This window comes from Podarcis vaucheri, assembly GCF_965113315.1.
Source record: "Podarcis vaucheri genome assembly, chromosome: 17".
Classification (NCBI taxonomy): domain Eukaryota; kingdom Metazoa; phylum Chordata; class Lepidosauria; order Squamata; family Lacertidae; genus Podarcis; species Podarcis vaucheri.
This window is the reverse complement of record NC_138755.1, coordinates 39,675,475-39,694,489: the sequence shown is the minus strand read 5'-3', so window position 1 is coordinate 39,694,489 and position 19,015 is coordinate 39,675,475. Positions and strand designations below refer to the sequence as shown.

Here is a 19,015-nt window from a genome sequence, read left to right as displayed (position 1 = left end):
ATAGATAAATTAGGTCAAAGCACCGTGGAGACTACAAATGGGCTCTGTTTCTCTGCAGACCCACACGAAGAAGACCTTACGCTATCCTAGTCCTGTTAGCTGCTGTTGTGTGTGGCAGGCAGAGAGGAAACGTTCTTTCTGGAAATTATGTATTTATATTTATTTCACAAGATTTATATACGGCTTAGTTATAACAGCAGCAACAACCTCTCATTGCATAGGCTTCATAGATTAGTGAGAATGATGTTTCTGATGAAGGGGAATCTAGCCCAAGAAAGCTTGTGCCATTAAAAATTGTTACTCTTTAAGGTGGAAGTGCTGCACGCCCTCCGAGTGTCCCTATTTTCCAGGAACAGCTGTCCCGGTTTCTGATTTGATCCCAGAATGTCCGACTTATCCTTAGGATGTCCCTATTTTCATTGGAGAAATGTTGGGGAGGGTATGAAGTTATGTGACTCCCAAGCCAAGGAGATAAGGAATTATACAACCTTTAGAAGACATCTGAAGGCAGCTCTGTATAGGGACATTTTTTAATGTTTAATATTTTATTATGTTTTTATAAATGTTGGGGCAACCCAGTCAGGTGGACGAGGTATTATTATTATTATTATTATTATTATTATTGAATAGGATGTCCTTTTTTCATCAGAAATGTTGGAGGTCATGTTGCTGTCATTTTGCTAAAATTGTACTGTGGCCTTCTTCAGTAGTAATAGTAATAAGTTGTTGTTGTTATTGTTATTGTTGTTGTCGTTGTTGTTATATTTATACCTCACCCTGGGCAAAAAAACAACAACACAACAGCCCTCAAGCACCCGGGTGGGGGGCGGGTTCCAGAAAATTTATTTATTTATTCTGTGAGTTTCCTTAAAAAAGAGTGAGAAACTTCAAATTGTTTGCAAAGCTCAACAACTTTGATCCCCCCTTCCTCAAAACAAGCTTCTGTGTCCGGATTTTCACTCTCTGAAATATCACAACTCTGTAAAAATAGTTTTGTGTTATGCCAAGCCCATCATGGCAGCCATTTTGTGACTGGCACTCTCAAAATGTGAAATGCGCCCACTGGTTCAAAAAGGCTGGAGATCCCTAATAGATAGTAGACCGTTCGGATATTGGTTTCAGGTGCCTTATCATTAGGTAAAGGTAAAGGTACCCCTGCCCGTACGGGCCAGTCGTGTCCGACTCTAGGGTTGTGCGCCCATCTCACTTAAGAGGCCGGGAGCCAGCGCTGTCCGAAGACACTTCCGGTCACGTGGCCAGCGTGACGAAGCTGCTCTGGCGAGCCAGCACCAGTGCAGCACACAGAAACACCGTTACCTTATCATTACCCTTACAATAATTACCCTTATCATTAATTTAAAAAGGTAAAGGTAAAGGTACCCCTGCCCGAACGGGCCAGTCTTGACAGACTCTGGGGTTTGTGCGCCCATCTCACATTTATTGGCCGGGGGCCAGCGCTGTCCGGAGACACTTCCGGGTCACGTGGCCAGCGTGACATCGCTGCTCTGGCGAGCCAGAGCCGCACACGGAACGCCGTTTACCTTCCCGCTGGTAAGCGGTACCTATTTATCTACTTGCCCCCGAGGGTGCTTTCGAACTGCTAGGTTGGCAGGCGCTGGGACCGAGCAGCGGGAGCGCACCCCGCCGCGGGGATTCGAACTGCCGACCTTTCGATCGGCAAGCCCTAGGCGCTGAGGCTTTAGCCCACAGCGCCACCCGCGTCCCATCTTACCCTTGCAATAATTTAAACTGCCACCAATCTCATGCCCAGATCCACTAGCTGTATTTTCCATTCAACAGAGTTTAGACAGAAAAAGAGGAAAGGGGAAATCCATCCACAAGCCATCTCCGTTCCCATCACAACAAACTGATGTTTGATGAAATGCTATAGCATTTCCAGACAAGCAGAAAGAAACTGAAGTAATTGAAAAATAAATGTGGGGCCGGATGGGATTATGCAGACCCTCCAAGTGTCCTCATTTTCCTGGGATGTCCCGTTTTTCCTTAGGACATCCCTATTTTCATTGGAGAAATGTTGGAGTATATGGTCGGGCGTCCCTGTTTTCATCGGAGGGTATAAGTAACTATACGACCATGAGAAGATATCTGAAGGAAGCCCTGTTTAGGGAAGTTTTTTTTAATGTTTAATATTTTATTATGTTTTTATGTATGTTGGAAACCTCCTAGAGTGACTGGGGCAACCCTGTCAGATCGGTGGGGTATAAATTATAACATTTTTATTATGGAATAGGACGTCCCTATTTTCATCAGAGAAATGTTGGAGGGTATGGATTATGCAAATCATTGAACAGGGCTGGGATGCTTTGAATTCTATCCTATTGAATCCTAAAAGTAAGTACTGTACACTTGTACCTTGATTGTCAAACAGCTTAGTTCTCAAATGTTTTGGCTCTTGAACGCTGCAAACCCGGAAGTGACTGCTCCAGTTTGCGAACTATTTTTGGAAGCCGAACGTCCAATGGGGCTTCTGCAGCTTCCTGCAGCCAATCAGAAGCCGCGTGTTGGTTTCCAAACGTTTTGAAAGTCAAGCGGACTTCCAGAACGGCTTCTGTTCGACTTCCAAAGTACGACTGTACTAGTCAGTAGATACTGAATGCACAGTGACTGCATCTGCCCAAAGTCGATTCGGGTTTTAAGAGTGAAAACACCCAACAACCGAAAAACAAAAGCAATAAACCCTATCCTAAAGGCATAATTGCCCACTAGGCACTTTGATGGTTATGTGTCATAAATTATCTAATGGGAAATAAGCATATAGAGTTGGATGCTGAAAGACTGCCTTTCTGTTCTGCTAAAAGGTGTGGTCAGCATAGCCTCCCAACATCAAAGCTTATGGTGCCCATAATCTAGAAGGTTAACTAAACTTCCAGATTCAGTTTCCTTACAGGCAGTTTTTGTTTTCCTTCACACGTATAATTCTTCAGTGAAGAATTAGGTTCCTCAACTCTGCTAGGCAAAAGTTTGGAATCCCTGATGGGAGAGAAACATACCTGCAGGATGGCATCAGGACCTCAGAGGTCCCCCACTAAGAAAGCTTGAGAAAACAAGGTACCACGGCCTACAGTCCTTCTGGAAAGAAAGGAGAGAAAAGGAGAGAAAAACAAAATATACAATATTCAGTGAGCACAAAGGCGGCTCACATGACATCAATAATACAGAAATCAGTCTCCAGTAATTTTAAAAAATATATATGAAACTAATATTGTACAATCGCTGTGCATATCTACTCTGAAGTAAGACCTCTTGAGTTCAATGGAACTTACTCCCTGGTAAGTATTACCATCTTCTTCTTTTTTGCCACCTTAAACTACACGAGGAAAGGCAAGGTAGAAGACTTCTAAATTTTAGGAAAGGAATAACGAAAGTACATAAATTGTGTTGTTCCAAGGGGTGTTCGCCTCACAGCAGTCTTTTTTCACTTCTCCTGGGGAGGGCAGGGGACAGTTTTGTTTGTTTCACTGCTCTTTGACAATGTGTAACATGAGAAAATAACAAAAAATCTAAATAGCAAAAATATGTAGAAAATTTGTTTACAATGCAAATGCTCTGTTCACATACTCTTTGACATGCTAGCTACATTACAGTTTTAACAACAAGTGTGCATTTTCCTGAGACTTATCTATGTGTAGATTAAAAAATAATAATCTCGTTTTCTAAGAATTCAAGAGCTGGCTGTATCTCTCAGTATAACTAATTTATTTGCACATTACTGTCACAGTCCAGATCATTCATTCTTCACCTGAAGCTTCTGTTTTTTGTTACAACCATTTAAACACCCCCTCACAATCTAACCACACCAATTTTACCGTTCTTCCTTTTTGCAGTTTCTTTAACCGGTTCGAGAAGCTACGGGGTGGGTGAATGTAAAAGTCGCTACATCCCAACTCTCAATCACATTGATACATCTTCCCAAACAGATTTGTAGAACATTGCGTTGCCACCAGATGTGTAAAAAATTCCAATGTGTGCGTTCTGACATTACCAATACCTGCTTTAAGAGAGAACGATATATGCTCCTACTTTTTGCTGCAGTTACTGGGGCCAAAGCTGGAGGCCCAGAGCAAAGCAAACTTTCCCTGGGGCACCCACATTAAATCCAAACAGAAAAGGCCCAGAACTCACGTTTACCTGCCCGGGCAAGAAGGCTCTTCCTTAGTAACATGGATATAGCAGAAGCAGGAGGAAGCCCCAGTTCAGATGGCTGTTGTAAGCACAAAAGGCTCCATTCTTTCCCCTGGCGAACGTCTCCCTGAGCTATAGTTAATAAATACACAAGGGAGTGTGTAAGGGGGGGGGGGAGGCTGAACCTGAACAGGTAACTAGAGGAGGGACTGTCTGTTCGCTCCACCCCATCCACCTTCTGCGGAGGCCCTGACTGGGTGGATCTGCAAGCAATTTGCAACAGAGACACCGAAAGCAAAAACAGGTTCATCTCTGAGCCAGATACCTCTGTCAAATGCCACTCATCTTTTTTTTCCACGCAGCTTTCTGTTTTAGCCTCAGCACAGATGTCTGCCGCTTTTTCAAAACTCGGGGGCCGCTGTTGGTGGTTTATACAAATGTGCTCGTTTCTCACACAAGCCTTCTTCTCCTTTGCCAGTTTGAATATCGATCCTCCCGCAAAGCTTCTGTACACAAGCGCTATCAAAGGGTGCCTAAGAGGCCGAGAGATCGTTTTTCAAAAAAGTGTTATTTTCCAAAAAAAAAAAAATAGTTTTCACAATCTTACAAACAAACAAACAAACAAACAAACAAACACACAAGACAAACAAACATAAATCATAGCCTTATTGAAAATTACACTTATTAACTTTGTTAAGTGACTTCCTCGCTTCCCCTTGGTTGAATTTCATTGCATGTCCTTTTAACGGTTTTCCAAATCCCAATTCTTATGAAATTTAACTTAAACATTAACATCCTTAAATCTTCACCTTATGGAAGATAAACTTCCATAAACTTAACATAAATAAAATTCTAAGCCTATTAAGTATCTGCAAGCTATTTTCAGTTAATTTAACTTGACAAATTTAGCTAGATAATCATTAAATTTATTCCACTCTTCCTGATACTCCTCCTCCTTCTGGTCGCGGACTCTTCCGGTCAGGTCGGCTAGCTCCGAAAAATCCATCTTCTTCATCTGCCATTCTTCTATTGTTGGTAATTCTTGGGTTTTCCACTTTTTAGCCAACAAAACACTTTCAAAAAAGTGTTTATTGGGATTCCATTGTCACCAAAGTGGCAAACTGGAATCTGGTTTGCGCTATTTCGGACGCCCTGCGATGAAACACTGAACAAAATACTGAACATACACGGACAACTTCCTTGTGCAAAGGAAACTAAGCATGTTCAAAAGAAATTTAGGCTGGAGCGCTTTTCCTTGATGGGTAGTTTTCTAAATGCGGGGATATGTTTTTAAAACTGTGATGGAGAAGCATTCCCTTATGGAAGGCACCACGTGTAGAGTGAAACTGAAATGGTACAGCTCAGGACCAAGATGCAAATGACAGCAATAAGGTCTCCCATAATCTTCCACATCTGCTAAAGAGCTTCTAGGGACCTCCAGTTTGGACACTTCCCCCTTGTACTTTATGTGATTGAAGTACCTCTCCCTCAAAGCTACTATTAACTGCAGGGGATAAAGAGGAACAAGGAGCCCTTTGCCCTTATCCTCTTCGTGCCCAATGTCAACTCTAAGGCAAGCGGGGGGGGGGGGGACAGGACAGGACTTAAGTCAGAGAAACAGTGAAGGAAGTAAGGGTTAACCCATGGGTAGGCAAACTAAGGCCCGGGGGCCGGATCTGGCCCAATCGCCTTCTCAATCCGGCCTGCGGACAGTCCAGGAATCAGCGTGTTTTTATATGAGTAGAATGTGTCCTTTTATTTAAAATGCATCTCTGGGTTATTTGTGGGGCATAGGAATTCGTTCATTTTTCCCACCTCAAAATATAGTCCAGCCCCCGACAAGGTCTGAGGGGCAGTGAAAAACTTTGCTGACCCCTGGGTTAAACCCTTTCCCTGTTTTTTTGCCCAGATTTTAGAAAGGGAAGAGAATTGTTTTTCATGAATTTGAAAGATGTCCAGCTCTGTGACTGGATCTCTCACCTCACGTGTAATTTGGCCATCAGACACACATAATAGGCTTCATTACCTCCGTGAGCATTAAATCCTGTTTGGAGCTATTCCAAGGCGAAGTGCAGAGCCACTCATAAGCAACAACCAATGACAAAAGGAGCCATTTTAGCATCCTTTATGTTAGAATTACCAAGTGGATGGTCACCCACCTCTTCCCTGTCTGTGTAATGGAGGATTTGATTTCCGTATAGTACTGCATTTCCCTCCGTGCAAAGGATTCTGCTCTTCAGAAAACAGGGCACCCAAAGGAGACAATATTTCTTGTTCCTTCATATCTTACAAACATTGATTTATGTCATTATATAGCATTGAGCGTCAGGGACGCGGGTGGTGCTGTGGGTTAAACCACAGAGCCTAGGACTTGCCGATCAGAAGGTCGGCGGTTTGAATCCCCGCGACAGAGTGAGCTCCTGTTGCTCAGTCCCAGCTCCTGCCAACCTAGCAGTTCGAAAGCAAGTCAAAGTGCAAGTAGATAAATAGATTGTTTGTGGACAAACGCCGGCTCCCTCGGCCAATAAAGCAAGATGGGCGCCGCAACCCCAGAGTCGGTCACAACTGGACCTAATTATCAGGGGTCCCTTTACCTTTACCTATAGCATTGATCACTACAGACTATAGCAAATATTTCAAGAATGTGACTTGTCTGTTCTTCCTGTTGCCCTGGTCCTTCAGGAAGTTACTGGGTAACGCAGGTCCCGTCTCCTAAAGGTGCTACGGGGATTTATTTTTGTACGATGTAGCATAACAAGTAATGGCCATGCTGTTGGAAGAAATGCTCACCAAACAAAAGTTGCTCTTGTACATAATAACGATCTTTCAGGTCATACAATATCTTTAAAAAAAAAAAAAAACCTTATCTGAAGTGAGTAAGCAGTTGGCATATTATCAGATACAGATTGCGATCTGCAAGTATTAATAAATGTTCCTGATTACTAGCGGAAATTTGCCCTTATCGTAAACTGATTCAAGTGCGTGAAGCGATAATGGAGCTCCCATGGGCCAGGATTTGCCCCCCTGTGTGGGTCGACATGATGGAGAACTGCCTTTGGATACAAGGCAAATTTCATATCCTGTGCCAACTGTCCTGTTTCTATACATTTCTAATCATCAGGGTGCCTTGGATTACATTCACCCTGAAATTTCAGCCTTCTGCCTCATAGGAAAGTGTCGTAACAGCTTTTCTTTGTTCTTGAATCATTACTATCCCTCTTTATATGTTTGTGTGTATATTCAGGATTCATTCTGGAAGCATTGATACATTTCTGACTGCTATGGCAACCTCTGTCTTCTCCCGCCAAGGGTGATTGATGTGTGTGTGTGACGTGCAACTCCCACAATCCTGCACTGTTTTGTTTATGATGCTGCCCTCTAATGTCCGGTGAATTCATTTACTTTAAAATTAGTTTTTGTTAATTTTCAGAATCACAGAACTGCAAACAAATCTTACCAAAATGAGTAAACAGGAAAAGTTGTATGCAAAACATGAAAAACTATTGCTCATAAACTTATGCTCTTTCCTACAGCATCATTCCACTGCCCATTGTTTCACTGCCCATTCCACAAAAGCACATATGCCATGCTGTGACCCTCTGAAACTCCTCCTGTCCTATTTAAAACAAAATAAGGTCTTCTCATATGGAATAAAACTTGTCCTTTTTTATTTCTTTCCTGAGCAGGTGCAGCTTTTGAGCCAAACCAAAACCCGAACATTAGACTACCAGGCCCCAACAGTGGTTCCCTCAAAATGCTGCCGGAAAGGAATAATTAAAACGATCATTCTTGCCCCCATCATCAGGAAACCAATGAGTTTGTAGTCCTTACGCTCTTTGGTTTTGGCCGTCCCAAATGTTTAGACGCACTACTGCAGCTTTTGGTAAAAGGTATTGCAGAGTAATCTGATCTCCGGAATCCCCTCGAACTATTGCTATGGTAGGAGAACTCCCAAAATAAAATTATTCATGAGGTAAAAGTATTTCTAGGGAGAAATGAACAAATCATTATTCCCCTCCCCTTTTTTGGCCTGGTAATCAGTTTTGCAAGGGACACGGGTGGCGCTGTGGTCTAAACCACTGAGCCTTGGGCTTGCCGATCAGAAGGTCGGCGGTTCGAATCCCCATGACGGGGTGAGCTCCCATTGCTCAGTCCCTGCTCCTGCCCACCTAGCAGTTCGAAAGCACGTCAAAGTGCTAGTAGATAAATAGGTACCACTCCGGCGGGAAGGTAAGTGGCGTTTCCGTGTGCTGCTCTGGTTTCGCCAGAAGTGGCTTAGTCATGCTGGCCACAGGACCTGGAAGAACTGTCTGCAGACAAACGCCGGCTGCCTCGGCCAGTAAAGCGAGATGAGCACCGCAAACCCAAAGTCGTTCACAACTGGACTTAACTGTCAAGGGGTCCTTCACCCTTTTTTTAAAAAAAAAAAAAAAATCAGTTTTGCAGCATGCCTTGAAGAACTAGGTTTTGTATCCTCAATTTCAGAAGATGAACTATGTGTGCACCAAATTTTACTTATCCAAACTGTGGGAAATTGTTTTAACAATTTTGATGGCCCAATAAGTGAGCCTAGATAACAATGTGCTTATTCTCCTTCTCAGGACCGAGCCAACTGATTTTATGAGGATTCCAGGTTGCATATGTGTCGTGTTGAGAAAACAGGAATGGAGCACATTAACCAAACCTCTTCTCCCACCAAGGGGCAGAACTCTGTCAGAAATACGCAGGGAGATAATTTACAAACAAGCAAAATTTATTGACGAGCACAAAAAATACATAATATATGATGCAAAAGAAGGACTGCTCACAGAAGTCAAAAACATCTCTCATGACAATGGAAAGAAGACGATGTCCAAGAATCAAGTTAACACTGCCTCAGGGGTAGCAGCATAATTTAGACAGGAAAAGGCGGCAGAGGTTGCCTGCTTCATGACGCTGCCACACCCCCTGCCCCAGTCCCATGGGGAGGCAGTGTCATTGGAGGCAGGAACATGGATTTTAGCTTCCCAGACATGCTTGCAATCTCGGGATCCTGAGACTCGTACGATTTTATCAATCGGGCAAACTTTAGGACTCCTAGGGAAAAAAGGAGGATAAAGTGAAATCCAATTTATTCACCAGAACACTAACTTTTATCACAATGCTCCCCAACATTGCATGACAAGTAAGGAAACCTCTTTTGGCTCAACCAAGCAATCAATGGGGCACCTTCCTTTTTTTGCCAATTCATTTTCAAAAAATTTAACAAATTAATTCAAATTAAAAACAAATTTAAAAGTTGACTTCCCACCCCTTTCCAGATGTTTCTTTTCTCTCCCTCCTTTGCTGCTCTCACAATAACATACCTTTTCCTAATTTCTAATAATTTCCCATCCTTTCTCAGTTTCCACCTGCTGGGCAGGTTTCGATTCCTGCTTAGACTTTTGTTTAACTATAACATTTCCCCAGTTATTCAAGTGGAGTTATTCTTCCTTCATCTATCCATATAAACCGTAAATCACAATTTTTAAATTGTATTTCCTCCAGTGCAACTTGTTAATCTTGCCTTTATGCATTCACAATGCTATAATTAAAAGGAGTAATTCTATAATCTTCTTTAACCCCAGAATTCTATTCAAACTTCGCAATCCTCACAAACATCTGGGGAGTCTCCTGATCCCACATGTTATGAAGTTCCCTTTAAGCAAATCAAACTTTGACAATATCTATTTCCTCAGGCTTAATCTTCTAGCTGTGTCCATGGTCAAATAATAATAATAATAATAATAATAATAATAATAATAATAATAATAATAATAATAATAATGTATTATTTATACCCCGCCCATCTGGCTGAGTTTCCCCAGCCACTCTGGGCGGCTTCCAATCAAGTGTTAAAAACAATACAGCATTAAATATTAAAAACTTCCCTAAACAGGGCTGCCTTCAAATGTCTTTTATTTCCTTCACATCTGAAGGGAGGGCATTCCACAGGGAGGGCGCCACTACCGAGAAGGCCCTCTGCCTGGTTCCCTGTAACCTCACTTCTCGCAATGAGGGAACCGCCAGAAGGCCCTCGGCGCTGGATCTAAGTGTCTGGGCAGAATGATGGGGGTGGAGACGCTCCTTCAGGTATACTGGGCCTTTGAGGCCGTTTAGGGCTTTAAAGGTCAGCAACAACACTTTGAATTGTGCTCAGAAATGTACTGGGAGCCAATGCAGATCTCTCAGGACCGGTGTTATGGGGTCTCGACTCCCAGTCACCAGTCTAGCTGCCGCATTCTGGATTAATTGCAGTTTCCGGGTCATCTTCAAAGGTAGCCCCACGTAGAGCGCATTGCAGTGGTCTACATGGGAGATAACCAGAGCATGCACCACTCTGGTGAGACAGTCCATGGGCAGGAATGGTCGCAGCCTGCGTACCAGATGGAGCTGGTAGACAGCCGCCCTGGACACAGAATTAACCTGCGCCTCCATGGACAGCTGTGAGTCCAAAATGATGAAGAGAAGAAGAAGAGTTTGGATTTGATATCCTGCCATTCACTCCCTTTAAGGAGTCTCAAAGCGGCTAACATTCTCCTTTCCCTTCCTCCCCCACAACAAACACTCTGTGAGGTGAGTGGGGCTGAGAGACTTCAAAGAAGTGTGCCTGGCCCAAGGTCATCCAGCAGCTGCATGTGGAGGAGCGGGGAAGCGAACCCGGTTCCCCAGATTACGAGACTACCACTCTTAACCACTACACCACACTGGCTCTTGATGGGAGGCAGCTTGCGTTTGTGTCACCCCACAAGGAACGTGAGTCAATCTAGCCCCTTCCCCTCCACTTCAGCACCTTGAACTCACCTTCCCCATCATTGCTGAACCCATAGGCTTTGATCACATCCTGCTGGATCTGGGTAGCCACAGGCAGCAGGAACTGGAGCATCTTTCCCATGTCATTGCAGGCATTGTCCCTCGCCTCCTCCATGCGCTGGGCGTTTTCCGGCGAACCAAACGCCTTGATCACTTCAGCCAGAACCACTGAGGAAGAAAGCAGAAGGACTGTTGCCACTAAGCCGTCACAAACCTGCGAGGAACTTCCAACACTGGAAGACTGGCAGGTCAAGGTGGTGGAACACGCAGAGTTGGCAAAGTTGACGGGGGAAATCCGGAATCAGTGCGATGAACTGTTTCAAAAGGACTGGAGCAAATTTATATTTTATACGAAATAAAATTGTAAACATCTGAAAACGTTTGTAGGTTTGAATTGAAATGTTTTGCAATGTGAATGTAAGGAACTGATTTGCATATAATGAGGTGAAATATTAAAAGAAGACAGAAGGTAAAAAAGTGGTTATAGAAATGCTAAGAATTTAGTTAAAATGTTTGGAAGTCAGAAAGAGGGACGGAAGGAGGTCGATGCTCGGTCTGAGTAATGTATCAGGTTATAGAATTATGTAACAAAATGTGAATATGATAAATATGGAAAACTCAAAAAAAATCATTATGTATAAAAAAATTCCTGTGAACCATACACACAGCAAGTGGAACACGCAAGCCATAGGCACTGACTCTATAGGGCTGAGGTGTCTTCAAGTCCCCACATTGTCTGTTGGGACAGGTTTGCGCCACCCTAGTCTTGAGGGGCCAGGCCTTGCCACGGTGGGCCTTGCAGCTGTGGCAGCAGACCTCACCGGCGCAGCAGACCCTCCCAATGTTGGACAGAATTCGGCACCTCCAAGGCAGGGGCATGCCTCCACTTGCTAATATTTTATCCACGAGGATCAAATCTCACCCTCGTCTCAAATTTCCTGGGATGAGTTACCTACACGCAACAGCCTTGAAGTGAGGCCCTCTGAGAAAAGGTTTCCAGTGAAGGCGATGCCAAGTTCCTGGAATAAGGAAGATTAAAACGAGGAACCAGTGCCACCGTCCCTTATTTCACAGAAGACACTCTGCAACTAAACAGTCCTGTTCAAGAGAGAACTGACAGGAACCGTGGCAAAACCCCAACCCCTCCGTCTCACTGGAAAACCACGGTTAACACAACATTCAGTTTTACACTAGTCTTTCGTGCAATGGCTTTCAATTGTGTGGCTTTCAGGTAATCCTTTCCTTGTAAGCACATCAGCCATGGAACTCCTGTGTGTAGCAGAGGATTCCGGGGAGTGTTTTGAGAGTGCACACTCAAGCCCTGGTCATACATAAATACACACATCCATATTAAAGCGTATCAGGGACAATGCCAAGCTGAATCCTTCCTCCAGAGATGCTCGTTTTGCATGTACACAGATTTATTTGTTCATTAAGGGAGTACCACAAACAGTCAACCTTGAGCCTACAATGGTGCAATGCACTTTACAGCTTTACCATTTGATTCTGCTAAAGCAGCAACTGCTCCCGAGTAAAAGCAGAATGCTTTCTTATGCTCATGCTGGGTCCACCAAGAGAGAAAACGTCTAGAACAACACACATCCACAGGCTTATTTACACATCTGAATGTGTTGTGTTGGTGCACATACCGTCCTTCAGGAAAGCTCGACTGTGATCTTCTCATTAAACACCCCTAATAAGTTTCCATAGAACCAAGTTTCCAAGTCTGAAAAACTCTGCTTCTGTGCAGCGGAGAGAGCCAATCTGCAGTCCACAAATGTGTTCCACAAAGGAATTTAATCTGACCCCTGACTGGCCCCGCTATATTTAAATCAATGCATGGCAGAAGCCTTTTTTCAGGAGATTTTGAAATTATTTTCAGGAAGCTTCCACTACTAAAAACATCACATCTGCCTAGGAAGGGCCATTACTGTGATGCTCTTACTGATTTGAAAATTCTAAAGCAGTGTATATGTTGTTGTTGTTATTATTGTTATTATTATTATAAGCTAACTTTATTAAAGAGCCTCAATATCAAAAAAACAACAACCGAAGATCATGGCCACTGGTCCCATCACCTCCTGGCAAATAGAAGGGGAAGAAATGGAGGCAGTGAGAGATTTTACTTTCTTGGGCTCCATGATCACTGCAGATGGTGACAGCAGCCACGAAATTAAAAGACGCCTGCTTCTTGGGAGAAAAACAATGACAAACCTAGACAGCATCTTAAAAAGCAGAGACATCACCTTGCCAACAAAGGTCCGTATAGTAAAAGCCATGGTTTTCCCAGTAGTGATGTATGGAAGTGAGAGCTGGACCATCAAGAAGGCTGATCGCCGAAGAATGGATGCTTTTGAATTCTGGTGCTGGAGGAGACTCTTGAGAGTCCCATGGACTGCAAGAAGATCAAACCTCTCCATTCTTAAGGAAATCAGCCCTGAGTGCTCACTGGAAGGACAGATCCTGAAGCTGAGGCTCCAATATTTTGGCCACCCCATGAGAAGAGAAGACTCCCTGGAAAAGACCCTGATGTTGGGAAAGATGGAGGGCACAAGGAGAAGGGGACGACAGAGGACAAGATGGTTGGACAGTGTTCTCAAAGCTACTAACTTGATCAAACTGGGGGAGGCACTGGAAGACAGGAGGGCCTGGCGTGCTCTGGTCCAGGGGGTCACGAAGAGTCGGACACGACTAAACAACTAAACAACAACAACAATTATCATCATCATCATCATCATCATCATCATCATCATCACTATTCTTTCCTCTCAAACTCCAAGGGAGGTGGATTTCGCCCCCGATGCGCGTCCTCCTCTCACCTTTGGCTTGCTCGGCTGTTAGGGAGACGGGCTGGGCTTGGGCCGAGGCGGCCACGGGGCGCTGCAGGCTGGACATGCGGCGGCCGAAGAGAGGAGCGGCGCTGGCGGCGAAGAGGAGACCCGGGAGATCGGAGCAGGCGGCGGCGCCGGGGCTCCCTCCGCTGCTGGCTGCGCGCCCGGGTCAGGCGCCGGGAGGAGCGGACGCGCGTCTTCCTCCTCCGCCCCGCCGGGAAGACGCAGCAGCAGCTGCCTTGCAAAGCATCCCTCCCCGCCCCGGAACGTGTGGATCCGCCTTCCCACTTCCGCGCTGCAAAGCGGGTTGGGAACGCCCCGCTCCGCCTCCACCCCCGGCGGCGACGTCACTTGAAAGCTAGAGGGAACCTCCCCGTGCAGGGGCAGTCGAGCTGCAGATTGTTTTGGGGGTGGCAAAGCAGCGCTTGGCTTGATCCCTTTAGCTGCTGTTTCGTTATTTCAGAGATTCTAATAAATGCCCAATTGATTTGTGAATCCTGCAATATGACTTCTTCTCTTTTGCTGTAATAGTGACACATAGGATTTATTTTTTTTAGTTGCTGCTTTGTTCATAGCGCTTTATAGATGATTGTTTTTTGTAATGATTGGTTAATTATTTTGTATGATTTATGCAGGGCCGGATTTAGGTTTGATGAGGCCCTAAGCTACCGAAGGTAATGGATATGTCCAGCTGTCCTTTGTCAACAACAAATGGACGCTGTTTTTTCGGTTGAGTATATGCTATATGGTAATTTATGGACCTAATCGGTATCCAAAGCCATTTGCACATGCAGAATGTAGTCATCCTATATATAGAAATGAGCAAACCAGTGATATTTTAGGGAGCAGGCGGGCCCCATAACTTACATCATAGGAGCCTACACAACACAAAACACTGTTGCTGTAGGTAGGTTTTATTTTGTTTTTTTATCTTATATTTTGGAAACATCCAGTTTTTTACCCTTTGAATTTTTTGGGGGGCCCCAAGAGAGTGGGGCCTAAACTATAGCTTGCCTAGTGTATACATAAATCTGGCACTGGATTTATGCCTTACTTGCGCTGTTCTGTTTCATTCTATTATGCTACTGTTGTTTATTGCTTGTAAGCCGCCTTGGGATTCATAGAATTGTAGAGCTAGAAAGGGACCCCCAAAGGTCATCCAATCGAACCCCCTGCAATGCAGGAATTAATTTGAATGAAAAGCAGCAGAGAAATGCAGTCGGTCGCACCGTCAATCAAATGGGTTGCACAGCAAGATGCTCCTGTGGCCTGATCCTGCAGGGCTTGCTTGATGGTCTGCCGACCTACTGTTTTGCTCCTTCGTCTTCCTCCTCGGGATATATAGAGCGTGTCATTTTGGCTACATGCAGGTTGTGGGTTGTCACAGGGTTCTTGCACTCCATGACCCACAGATCTGTTAGAGCCCCACGCGGTGAATTTCAAAGTAAGAGGCTGACTTACTGATCAGTATTGTTTAAAAGTGTCCCTGCCCCAACAATTGAAAATCCTCAATTCCAGTCTGATCTCATTTATAGGAGCACAATTCAAAGTGTTGGCGCTGACTTTCAAAGCCCTGAACGGCCTCGGTCCAGTATACCTGAAGGAGCGTCTCCACCCCCATCATTCAGACCGGACACTGAGGTCCAGCTCCAAGGGCCTTCTGGCGGGTCCCTCACTGCAAGAAGCCAAGTTACAGGTAACTAGGCAGAGGGCCTTCTCGGTAGTGGCGCCCGCCCTGTGGAATGCCCTCCCATCAGATGTCAAAGAAATAAACAACTACCAGACTTTTAGAAGACATCTGAAGGCAGCCCTGTTTAGGGAAGCTTTTAATGTTCCATAGATTATTGTATTTTAATATTCTGTTAGAGGCTGCACAGAGTGGCTGGGGAGGCCGGGCCAGATGGGCGGGGTATAAAATGATAATTATTATAGGAGACAAGAGAGATGCAGCTCTTGGTTGTACTGCCAATACAAAGGGACATGATCCGAGCGAATCAAGCCCTTCCAGTCCTCATTGACTTAAATAGGAAGATATGCTAAAGAGATGCTTCACGTCCATTGGGCTTGAAAATAAGTTAACTCTAGTGACTATAACGCCCCGAGTGCATTTGCTCTAAACACAATGCATGTTCTGAGGTTCTTTGGCTTTGCTCACAAGGACAGGACTTGTACCCACGCGTGAAAATACTGTATGGGGGAACCCACGCAGGGGCACTGTTTGAAAGCTTAATCCCGCCTCTCTTCCTATTATATGGATACGAAGGAAAGGAAATGCAATGAAAGAACACATAACGGCTTTTGTAATCTGCAGTTTCATCAGATTTAGGGTGGCTCTCCCCAGCTGCAGCAGAAAGCAGGAATCACTCGGAGCAACAAAAAGAAATCGCTTGACGTTTGTCCACCGAGAACAGAATACTGTTTAGGCGACAGTGACCAGTAATCCCTGCTTGCGGTGCAACGCAAAGCGTCAACAGCGGTGGGAAAAGCAACCCCGTTTTCTGCAGAATTTAGATTTACCTTGAAAATGAAGCTTTGGGCACCGTAGAGCTCATATGCTAAAAGTAATGGCTTCTGCTGGACACAGTGACATAAGGTCCACTCCCCTGCCAGTTGACGGATCCTAGGAGCTGGAATATAGGTTCAGAATTTCAAAGGTTCGGAATTTCAAAGCGGAAGAGAGATGGTTTTTAAAGCCACAGGGCTTCTTCAAAATGGGGTGCCACAGAAAAATGGAATAGCTAAATCCTTAGGGTTTCACTGGAGGTTTTTGAACGGTTGCTCCAGGTTTGATGCCCTGCACCTGAAACAACCATAAATGCAAGAGCTATGGTTTTGGTGTGTATCAGTGTGGTACCTACAGTGGCGTAGCGTGGGTTGTCAGCACCCGGGGCAAGGCAAGTAATTTGCGCCCCCTTACCCGTGGATTTGCGCCCCCTAACTCGTGGATTTGCACCCCCTAACCCTAACCCTCAGATGTTGCGCCCGGTGCGGCCGGCCCCCCCTGCACCCCCCACGCTACGCCACTGGGTACCTACACCACCTTTCACCACTTAGGTTGGAGTTCCTGGGATAGCTCAGTTGGTAGAGCATGAGGCTCTTAATTTCAGGGTCGTGGGTTCAAGTCCTACTTGGGGTGGGGATCCTTCATTGCAGCGGGTCAGACTAGAATCAGCGGTTCTCAACTTGTGGGTCCCCAGATGTTGTTGGACTACAACTCCCATCACCCCTAGCTAGCAAGGCCAGAGCTCAGGGATGATGGGAGTTGTAGTCCAACAACATCTGGGGACCCGCAGGTTAGATGATCCTTGTGGTCCCTTCCAACTCTACAATTCTGTGGCTTTTAGCCTACGAAAAGGAAGCAAGTCGTCTTGCAAGGCTGTGAAAGCACCCTCTACTTGCCTTTCCATTTTCCCCAGAAAAACCAACCATTTATGGCTGAATCGTAACAGACATTGATCGGGTTTTCTGTGAATTGATGTTTGTTCCAATTCAGTGGTGAGCAGTGGGTTGAAAAGCCTCTCCAACCTGGGCCTAGAAAGCAGAGAGACATGCAGAAGATGTGGAATAAAGAGAAGTGTGGATGAACCCTTTGGGTGGAGGTCTGGCTCTTAAGACAGCCTCTGGTTCTTACTCAGAAGTTCCCCCACAAACCACATTGAAAGTTGTTTGGTCCACTTTTCGGGGTGGATGCCAGCAGGCAGCTGGTTATTTTGGCTGTTGCTGGTGTACCTAATGTCCTTGTCTGTGCCATGTGCCCACACACCTCCCCAATGAACATCTGCTCGCTATGAAGAGTGCTGCTGTTGAAACATCCATTCTTGCCACCCACCAAGTGGGTGGGTGGGAGGGGAGTAAGAGGGCCAAGCTCAAAGGGGGCTAAAATTAAGACACTTGTTGATTTGGTATTTGATAAGCTTTGTAACTTACTTTTTATGCACATTGTAGCGTGATGCGTCACACACTCAGCTATGAGCTGCCGATTTACCAAGTAAGAGATGAGATTTGGTCAAATGCATCTTTTACTCAGACAAGATCCATTGAAATGAATACACTTAACTTTTTATCATGTTAATTAATTCAATGGATCTACTCTAAGGGCTCACTCACACTTTTGCAAAACCCACATTTTTATTGTATTGTGTACCAATAAATTTCCCCATGCCCGATAGCTATTCTCGATGCTCTATGAGTGTGTCTTGCAAAAATCCGATCTCACTCACTGAACCGGATCTTATCAGATGCATCCAAAGAGAGGTCTTGCTTCAGTTCAGTGGGCAAGATCGGATTTTTGCAAGGCAGAGCCATGGAACAGTAAAGGAAACTCTTGGACCCACGGGAATTAATCGGTGCACAATCCGATCTAAATACGGCCAAGCAAGAGTGTGGATGAGCTGTAATTAAGTTAGCTGAATATTACTCAGAAGTTTTTAAACTGGCACGTTTTTCCGTATTAAAGTTGAAAGTGGGCATTGTGTACTCCCTCCTTCCACGTGCATAAATCCTTGTGCAAGTAAAGGTGCTGTGGGTGAGAACGGTTTATGCATTTCAGCCCTAGAAAAAGAAAAAAAATGAATTGCACCTGTTGGTCCATCACGTTATCTTACACGAGTATATGCACTGGTGCATTCCTCCACTGCACAGAAGGTATGCCTGGTGAACCCAGTCTTTTCAATAGTTGTTCCCTATCACCAGGGATGTAAAGTGAAGCGAGAGCAGCGGAAAAAAACCTCCCCTATCTAAACCTCCCAAACCTGACGCTGGGGATTCCACTAATGCAAGCACAAACCAACATTCTGCTTGCTACTGGAAGAGCAGTATGAAAACCTAACTAAAGATTCCGTGGTGGTAGTTTGCAAGGAGGAACTGGGTTCATCCAGCCACTTGCCCAAGCACACGTCAGGAGACACTGAACTGCAGAGCTCTGGAGTAAGGAGAGCTTCAGAATAACAACACCACCCCACTCTAATCCAGAGCAACAGATCCTGTTTCCGGCAGTGTCCTGTTCCACTTCCACACTTTGCAACAAAATAGCAGGGGATGTGGTTTCAAAAATCTTATCCTCTTGGTAATAATAGCCCCCGCGGGGTGTGCAGAATGCTTCTGTTTTGTTGTTGCTTTGCTAGTTTCTTTCTCTCCTCCTCCCCAACCCCTGCCCCACACTTTTAAGAGCGCCCTTAATATAAAAATTATTAGAATGTGTGTGGGGGAAA

General features: G+C 44.9%; 2 protein-coding genes across 3 annotated transcripts in view; both read right to left on the bottom strand.

Moving 5' to 3' along the window:
- Positions 1-4,293, bottom strand: part of PTPN6 (protein tyrosine phosphatase non-receptor type 6) — a 49,120-nt gene extending 44,827 nt beyond the window's left edge. The window contains exons 1-2 of one of the 2 annotated variants that reach the window (XM_082206082.1): positions 4,150-4,293; positions 3,012-3,090 (exon numbers count right to left, since the gene is read on the bottom strand). In XM_082206082.1, the coding sequence (XP_082062208.1) occupies positions 3,012-3,025 (14 nt within the window). In that variant the 5' untranslated portion in view covers positions 3,026-3,090; positions 4,150-4,293. Of the gene's footprint in view, positions 1-3,011; positions 3,091-4,143 lie in introns of both variants that reach the window. The other variant, XM_082206083.1, reaches the window with a different exon arrangement.
- A 4,582-nt stretch (positions 4,294-8,875) lies between these two features.
- On the bottom strand, positions 8,876-14,075 carry LOC309522692 (protein C10). The gene is made up of 3 exons (XM_082206176.1): positions 13,794-14,075; positions 10,966-11,142; positions 8,876-9,219 (listed from the first exon to the last, which is right to left on the bottom strand). The coding sequence occupies exons 1-3, from the start codon at positions 13,867-13,869 to the stop codon at positions 9,071-9,073; spliced, it is 402 nt and encodes a 133-aa protein (XP_082062302.1). The 5' UTR covers positions 13,870-14,075; the 3' UTR covers positions 8,876-9,070.
- Positions 14,076-19,015: the final 4,940 nt, after the last annotated feature.